Source organism: Coloeus monedula (assembly GCF_965178545.1).
Source record: "Coloeus monedula genome assembly, chromosome: 10".
In the NCBI taxonomy this organism is placed as follows: domain Eukaryota; kingdom Metazoa; phylum Chordata; class Aves; order Passeriformes; family Corvidae; genus Coloeus; species Coloeus monedula.
Window position 1 is genome coordinate 4,694,132 of NC_138790.1, and position 9,158 is coordinate 4,703,289.

The following is a 9,158-nucleotide window of genomic DNA, read 5'->3' on the forward strand; positions in this document are numbered from 1 at the left end:
GCCCAAGCAGACAGCAGGGGTTCAGGAACTTTCGACTTGTGTAGAAAGCCTGTATTCCTCTCTGATGAAGACAAGCTGAGAGAATTGGGGCTGTTCAGCCTGGAGAAGAGAAGGCTCTGGGAAGACCCTATAAAACCTTCCAGCATCCAGAGGAGCTCAGAGGGTCTTTGGACAATGATGTGCAGAACAGGGCCCTGAGCAACCTGGTCTAGTGGAAGGTGTCTCTGCCCATGGCAGGGGGGTTAGATGGTCTTTAAGGTCCCTTCCAACCCAAACTATTCTTTGATTCTGTGAGACTGGTGGTGTAGATTTGAGGGTATGGGAGCAGAGGGGTTCCCCTTATCTTGACTCCTCAGCTTGCCAGGCTGCCAAGAGCAGAAACAGCCTTAGACACATGATGGCTTCAACTAAAAGTGGGGGGCAGTGCTGCACATCAGAAACTGCCTCACAGAGGGTCTTGACAGCAGCTGAAGAGGTTCACAAATAGGCATTGTAGGAGACTTTCAGGACAGAGAGCTGGGGATGAAAAGTGGCACTGTGTGTCTCATTTTCACCATCATTCCAATCTCCAGCAGCAGGCAGGAGAGAGAAATAAGTAGAGAGGAGGTCTCAGCTTAGAAATTGATGTGGAAGAAATTGGCATGATACTTGGCAGGAAATGAAGAGACGCAAGTGGCAGGGGTTGAGGTGGTGTCCTGGGGGATGGCACACATAATTCCACAGCTGCTGTGCTGGAGCTGTAGCTGGCACTGATGTCACCGCACTGGTTTGAACACAAGATCCAAAATCATGAGAATATTGTCAGCTTCCCAGGGGAACCAGGTGTTTGAAAGGGGGAGGAGTGCTGGGGCAGCTGGTATTGGGGTGACCGACAGAACATCTGATGGTGGTAGTGCTTCCAGGAATGGGAACTGCACAAGAGTGTGTGCCCCTGAACTGTCCCAGAGCATCACTGCAGGACTTTGGTGAGAGATTGGGGTAGTTCTGATCGGGTTCAACTCACAGCTTGTTGAAATGGCTTATTAATAAGGATTGCTAATTCATTTAAGTTTTCTTCCTGTATACGTTGCCTTGAAGCTTTTGTGCTCTATAGCAGTTTTGTGCATCTTTATATTTCCTGTAGCTGCTATCCATTGTGCTGGGCTGGCATTGAAATGTTTTCCTTGGAGAAAGAAACTGCTGCTTTATGGGAGGAAAAAACAGCTAATTAAAAGGACCTAGGAATTCCTGAGAAAATGCTAAGCATGGGTTAGAAAAATAGTTTGGTTTCTAGTCACACCAGTAGCTGTAAATGTAATGAACTCCTACACAACAGGCATTTGCCTGTGGACAGCTGAGCTATCTCTGAGCTACCTGGAGGCAGTTTGGAGCTGCTTTTGGCTCTTGGTGCTGCAGAGGACAACAGTAAAGGAGAAGAGAGGATGTGTCTCCTCTGGTGCTTCTCATGAACATCGTTTAATGAGCTGGAATTTGAACTGGAGAAGAAGTAAACAAATAATTAAACTAGAAATTATATTAACAATGTCTAGTGAGGATTTCAGCTTGCTGTTCTGTCCATGGCTTGGTCTCTCCCTGTTGTGAGCTGTAACTCTGCCAGTTTGGTGAGAAGTTCTGGACATACCAGGGGGTTATGTGCCCTCCACCCTGTGCCTGTGGAGGTCACCAGGAGAGTAAGACTAATGTGGGTTTACATAACAGTAGTAATGTTACATCTTGCTCTTCCCCCTCAAAAAAAAGAATTCTCTTCTCTTTATAATTTTGGAACATTTGTGTTTGTACTCCCACCCTAACAGTGTTTTCCTATCAGGAAGTCTGAACCTCGGGTGTGAGACAACAGGGTATTTCTATGGAAATGAGTGGGAGCAGTACAAAGCCTTTGTTAGAAGAACAAGGCAGAGTCAGGACTCATGTGGAGAAAACCTAATTTTTAAGCACCTGTGCTGGATAAGTAACAAAGGAGGTGCTGGGAAGGGACAACAGAGCTTGTGAATGGCACTGTATATGCAGCCCACGGCATGTTCCCTGCTTGGCTAATAAGACTGTGACTCGTATTCAGCACATGCTGGCAGTTAATCTCTCTGCCATATGGCAGCTGTGCCTGGCACCTGCTTCCATCAGTGCGAGATAAGGTCAGCATCTCCCTGTGGGTAGAGTTATTGCAGAGAATCAATGTTGCTTCAGTGTCTTTACCAGCCAGGAACCACTGCTGTTCATAGGTGCAGCACTGGAAACTGGAAAGGAGCATCTTAACTTTGGCAGCGACGCTCCTTCCTCCCCAGGATGGTGCTGTGCCTTGTGCCATGGACAGACTGTATCCATTCACTCACAGCTGTCATCAAAAGGCATGAATAGGAAGACATAACGTGTATTTTCTTTCACACTGCGTTTTTCCTCCCTCTTCTGTTTCAACTCCACTTCTAGAGTGTTTCCTTCCATCTTGATTCCTATATTGCCTTTGCCCCCGGGATGTGCAGTCAGGCGAGCATTTCCCAGCTCTCAGAGAGGAGCTGTGACAGTGTGCAGCTGTGGCTGGGGTCCTCTTGGCTGCTGCATCACCACTGAAGCCCCTGCCTGTCAAGCTGTATATGCCAACCTGTCTCTTCTACCCTTTCTAATTCCAGCTCTGTTTTGGTATTTCATTTTGGCTTGCACTTAACACTCTGCAGCCATCTGTATCCCTTCTCAGCAAGCCATCCTTCAAGGAACCATCATGCTACGCCTCTCCTGTATTGCCTGGCTTTTTACGTGAGACAAGATATAGTAAAACAGGGACAGAGCCAGATAACTTCTGCTTTTGCCTGCCTGCAGCAGCCCTTCCTAGGCAATGTTGGAGATCATCGCAGGTGAGACAGGACAGGAACATAAAACTTCTGGTGCCAGCCACCACCAGAAAGACAGCCTGAGATGGATGGGTGCTCTAAGGAGGTTGGGAGATGTATCTCCCCATCTGAGAAGCTTTCTCTCAGGAGAAGGAGCTTTCTCTCAGGAGAAGGAGCTTTCTCCTGTCTTAAAGGAGGAGTCAAGGAGTCAGATGTGTATTTCTAGTTCTGCTCATCACTCTGTGTGGTATTGAATATTGGTTTAATCTCTTCTGATAGCTGCTAAATACCCAGATAAGAATAATGTTATTGTTCTTTATCTAAAGGACTTAGATTTCTGCAGGTAACTCCTGTTAGCACCAGTGTTGTTGTACAGCATTCAAAAGTTAAGCAAGATTTCTCCTTATAAATTAAACTGCTTCAGGAAAGAAGCTAATATTTTATAAATAGGCCTTATTTAGTAGGCTATTTGTCCTGTTTCACAGATGCATTTTTATAAAAAGTAGGAAGGCAGGAGAGATCATTGAATCAAAGGAACAGTCTAGGATGGCTTCTCTTGAAGTCCCGTGAGTCTGTCCATAAATGACCATAAAAAGTAGCAGTTGTTTGCTATAAATCTCTGGTCACATCTGCAGCTTGTCACAGGAAAACATGTTAATGTGTCCTTTCAGCACAAAAGAGGAAAACCTGTCTTTCTTTGCTTTGCCAGGCTCAGGGAATGAAAATGGGTGAGTTCTGCTGGCCTCAGCTCGCAGCAGTCAGGGCCGTGCAGTGATCTGCAGGAAAGCAGGAGGTGTCTGGGACTTACACTGTTACTTCTCAAAACTTTTGTTGAAATATTTGTCAAATATTTCAGAATTCCATTCTTCTGACATCCAGCTTATTTTTCAATATTGCTTCTGCAACGCCAAATTGGTACAAAATTTATTTTGACTTTGTGATCACCGTGGCTTGATGGTATTTGGAATTAGGAAAAGTGATGTAGGGATTTAATGCTGAGTCCTCCCAGTCTCTCTCAGTGTCCACTTTAGTTTGAGAGCCTCATTAAAACGTCTTCAAACCAGCACTTTCTAATCCCTGTTTTCTTTTGTTCCGAGTTTCCTTTGACCTTTTAAAGCATTGTAATATGTGCTTAGTTTTCACACCCATTTTTTCACTCCCTTAACTTTAGTAATTGCTCTGCCTGATTTGTGGACTTTGTACAGTTACTAGAGCAGTGTGTATGTCTCTTATCTACAGCAAATAACAAGCAGGGCACTGAACAATCCTTCTGGAGCCACGTGGGGACAGATGGCTGAGGCACAGACAAGTTGTGCCTGTGGCTTGCAGAAAACTTTAGAGGGAATCTTAAAGGTTTAGAAAAAAGTTGTCTTCTAACTGACTTTTTTTTAAAGGAGAAGAAAAAGGGAAAGCTTAACTAGAAAAACACCACAGTTAAACTGCTCTGATTACTTTCTTCACTGGCAGCAGCAGCTCATTTCCCCAGAGTGAGAACATGGATATAGGCAAAAACCTGGTTCTTCCTGCCCTTCTGGGAGGAGTTGGCCTGCTCATGAGCACTTGGCTATTCATGACTGGGAAAGCTTCACCAGCAAGGGAGGTGCCTTCTGGCCCTACATAAGCCTGGAAGGGGCAGGGGGCATTCGTGGAAGGAAGGTGAAGAAACTCTAACAGCTCATGAAGACTCCTGAGGCCAAGGCTCTGTTACTAAGCATAGCTGGAAATAGACCCATGGAACAACATCCCAGTAAAAATATTGATTTGTTGGACCCAACTGTCTCATCCAAAACACTTCTGTTTGAGGAGGTGTGATGGAGTCTGAGGCAATCTTTCTACCCTGCTCTCCCTGGGCTCCTGGCCAGGAGCAGCAGTCTCTGGGGCAGACCCACAGCACAGTATACATTTTTTAGGCTGGGACATGGCAGTTGCATCAAAGATTCTGTGATCACACTGAGACAGTGACATGATGGCACCCAGGGAGCCTCAGAGGTGAATGTGGGCATTCCTCTGGGTATCCCCTTCTAACACAATCTCTTGGGATGAAGGGCTGGAGAAATCCTAGCATTATTCTGTTGGCTTCTCTTTGTTGTCTGATGCTCCCTGTCTGGCAGCAGTGTACCTGTTGACTTGTTGAATGGATCAGGTAAACTCTGTGAAGCAGGAACCTTCTCTATGTGCGTATGCAGTTATACCTGTGCCAAATGCTGTAAGACAGTAATATTTCTAACCCTTTCTGCTCAGTTTGACAATACCTGTTTGTAGTCAGTAAGAGAATACGATGCAGTGCAGTCTTTGCAGGAGTTACAGTGCTCAGTATGGCTGGCTGCATCCTTTCTGAGATCTCCCAAACTCATCAGATAATATAACTAAGCTTTCAGCGGGATGCTTATCGAAGCAGAAATGAGTAAAGTAATTAACAGTGCGTGGCTCAGCTTGAAAATCAATACAGAATAAGAGCCAGAAGAGAGGCTGCTAATACAGTGTGTCTGCATCAGCAAGATACATAAAAAGTGCGTCCACCCAACATAAATTTACTAGAGAGCATTTAAAAAAATCAATAACCAGAGCATTAAGGAGAGGTTTGCAGGAAATTTCAAGAGGATCATTCAGGTTGGCACCACAAACTATTGAACACTGAGGTGCAATGGCAAAAGGAGCTAAATTCAGAATCCTCAGGAGTGGTTCTCAGATTTGTCAGCCCCTTGCAAATGTCCAGACGTGGAAATGCCTCCTAAGGTCAAGAAAATGAAAGGAAACAACAAACAGGTATTCTTCAGAACCACCTATTCTGGGTTATATCAATGTGCCAAGACACCAGCCTTTCACATTTCTAAATCTAGCACAGCTATACTGAGCAGTTAAAAGCCCCTGTGGAAGTCTGAGGGGAGTGGCTTTGGCTGGACCTGCCCAGGTCTGGTGGGGTTGAATCTGTCTTCCAGTTATTTGCTGTTGTCCATTTTTGTAAAACTGAAGCCCTCCTGCGCTCCTAAGACTTTTACAGGAGCACAGTTAAAACTGAACAAGCTCATGCCTTAGGGCTTACTCTGCCAGCTGTAGCAGAGGAATAGCTGAGCGCAGGACACACAGGGCTCTGCACCTGTGTTGCCTTGTGGGCTGTGTGGTACTCTTTGTAGGTGGGCTGAACGAGAGAGTCATGAGATACTTTCCCTTTGTCGTGAGGATGTCAACTGAGTGAGCCTTCAGTCGCTCATCTAGAACTGGATGAACTTTAAGTTCCCTTCCTACCCAAACCATTCTATGATTTATTTTTCTATCAGCCGAAAGTCTGCAGCTGATACGACAATGAACTATTGTTTTTTCACATTGAATCCTAAGCAGTTGGTGGAAAATACAGTTGTGATTTTATATGAAAATTAGAGATTCTGACCATTAATAGGACATCCTTGGAGTGCCAGGGGCTGGGAGGCAGAAAACACCTCCACCATTAACAGAGATCTGAAATTACAGTTGGAAGTGATTTACACGCCTGAGTTTTCATTCCTTCCCTTCCATTTTGCGACAAAAGTATAATTCAACAGTTTTGAATACTACTGTCTACTTAAGGTATTAACTGTTTTGTGACTCAGTTATAGATGCAGGGCATGACCCTGAAGCCAAATGCATAATTGCATCAATATTGCTCACACACTTTTCAGTGGATGCAGGATTGAGTGAGCAAAAATAATCACCTTGTTTTGCCTGCCCCAGACACCATAGCAACAGAAATACCGTGCTTAAAATTATCATTGGTTTTTCCTTCTATCTTTTTGTTCCATATGGTGCACCCTGTCAACTATCTTAACATCCAGTTCCATGGATGCCAGCTATCAGTGTGACAGGAAATGAAATGTGCACAAGATTTGATGACTGATGCTGAGTTTCATGAGCTGTCTGCTTCGTTACTTGGCATGCCCTGAGGCAGCATGTCCATGGCACAGCAGGGCTTCCTGACTTCCTGCATGGTGAGCTGTGCCCTTGCTCCTATGGAGGGAAGCTGCACTGCTGTGGGCTGGTAGCGCTGGGAAGAAAATGAATACAATAATGCCAAGTTAGGTGGGCCTATAAAAAAACAAAAATCAGCTTTTCTTTTGGTCACACCACCCCTGGAAGAATTTGAAATGTTCCTTCTCTGCAGTCCAGATCCTTCACAATTCTCTCATTGCACCCCCAGCTCTGATACTGAGATCTGGCATTAAAAGCAGCACAGTGCAGCAAGAGTGTGTGGGCCAGGAAACCAAGAATTGGTCTCCAAATGGACATTGGAAGTGCCAAGTCTGCTGTAGGGTATGCTGGTTCATGACAGTGTATGTCACTCATCCCAGACAATGCACAGATTGACTGGAAGGCTGCAATAGGTGAGAATTCAGTATTGTGTATCATGCATGAAAAAAGGTAGGGGAAGGTTTATCATTCATGAATAACATGGATTGATTCACTGAACCAAAAATGGTTTTCATCTACAAATAAGATCATTTCGTTCACTAGAGTGATTGTGCTACAATTTTACAACAGGATTGAGAGCATTTTTGATTGATCACTTCAAATCAATTGTGTTATTGCATACAAATTGGTACAATCACATTTATGACTCTTCTACATCAGTACACATGGTATGTTGCTCTGTATCATCGCATATTTGTTTAATCAGGTTAATATTTCATCTGCCCATTGGAGTGATAATGTGATGAGAAAAAACAAATTACTGAAAATGATCAGCCCATTCACTTCTGTTCATAGAGCTAGCTGGGGGATTTAGTCTTTTTTAAGCCATCCAGAGATTCATTCTCTTTTCTAAACCTTAGGTTTTGCAGAAAGAAAATAAAATCTCCTTTATAGGCAAAACCATTTTTGGCACCACAGAACTCACTTGAACTTTCTGTCCTTGAGGAGAGCTGGTAGAATTGGCTACAGAAATCACTTTGCTTCCATGGGCTTTTTGCATCCTCTGCTTCATTTGCCTTTCTAAGGACTCGGCATAGAAGATCTGCTTTCTCCAAGTCAGACAATCATCCCAAAATCCTAAGGAAATGGACTTCCCTGGCTGTGCCTCAGTAAGGAGAGCAAATGGAACTGTGCACCACCTCAGGGAGACAGAGTTCAACAGTTCCTCAAATTTGGATGACACAACTTTGCTCTTTTTGCTGGAGGAATGGTCTCTCACCCCATCAGGCACAAACATGAAGATGTTTTTAATCTCTCCAGTTGTCTGCCTTGTGGCAGGTGTCCTCATCATCCCTACCATCTTATTTGTGATCTTCTCTCGGTTTGACATCCGTCAGGAAACAAGGTACATGCTGCTGGGAAATACTCTGCTTTCTGATCTGATCTACCTGTTGGTTTACACCCTGTCAGCTGCTCTCAATACAGCACATCTACACCTCCCAAAGGAAGCTTGTGTCCTCCTCTTATTTTTGCTGGCAGTGGCTTACTGTGGAGGACTGTTCACAGCTGTTGCAATAGTCTTGGACACGTACATAGCTGTTTCATTTCCTTTGCGCTACATTGTTATTTTGCCTCCTTCACGAACTAAAAAAATCATTGCATTACTATGGATGTGTTCTGGAGCTTTCTCTGGGATTTTCTTCTGTGTGCTATGGACTACACACAGCTTTGTGCCCTGTGTCCTGGAAACATGCTCAGTTCCAGTAATACTAATATTAACTCTGAATGGGACTGAAACTGTGAAACTCTGTTTCTGGGTTTCTACCACAGTTATCTTTCTCTGTCTGTCTGTAATATTTGGTTGCTATGCTATTCTGTATTTTAAAACCAAACACTCGGGTATATGGGAGAGCATCTGCTCCAGAGCCAGTGTGACATTCTTAATGCACAACACTGTGTTATTTTTTTACCTCTTTCCACTCTTGGCTCTTTTTATAGAATCATTCTTGTGTGTTAATGTTGCCATCAGACTGCAGACAGGAATCCTGGTCTCCCTGACAGTCTGCAATGTTCTCATGATTCTTCCTAAAGTTCTGTTTCCTTTTCTGTATGGGCTTCGATACAGAGAGATCTCAGCCTCTCTCAAATCCATTGTCAGGAGGAAGCAGCTTCGCACGGTGTCACCTGCTCCACCACCATCCTGAGGCAACGCAGGGCACAGCCACAGCGGAGGAGTTGTCCTTACCTTGTTATCGTGCAGGACTGATGGAAATCACGCAGCTTCTGAAGTGGAGAAGTGATCAACCCGTGGTAAGAAGACATGGGTTCATCACTGCCTCCTCTGTGCCAAAAGGCTACAGATCTTTCATCATGACACAGCTGAGAATATAGTGAATGCTACCCTGGATGAAGTTCCAAGTTTTGTTCTGATGTGAAAGGCAGGACTTTTAGAAGGAG

The 9,158-nt window shown here is 44.4% G+C and overlaps 1 protein-coding gene across 1 annotated transcript; it reads left to right on the top strand.

Moving 5' to 3' along the window:
* Positions 1-7,846: 7,846 nt before the first annotated feature.
* Positions 7,847-8,905, top strand: GPR148 (G protein-coupled receptor 148; the record flags this gene model as incomplete). The annotated part of the gene is made up of 1 exon (XM_082288213.1): positions 7,847-8,905. One exon carries the CDS (start codon positions 7,847-7,849, stop codon positions 8,903-8,905), a length of 1,059 nt encoding a protein of 352 aa, XP_082144339.1.
* Between the last annotated feature and the right edge of the window lie 253 nt (positions 8,906-9,158).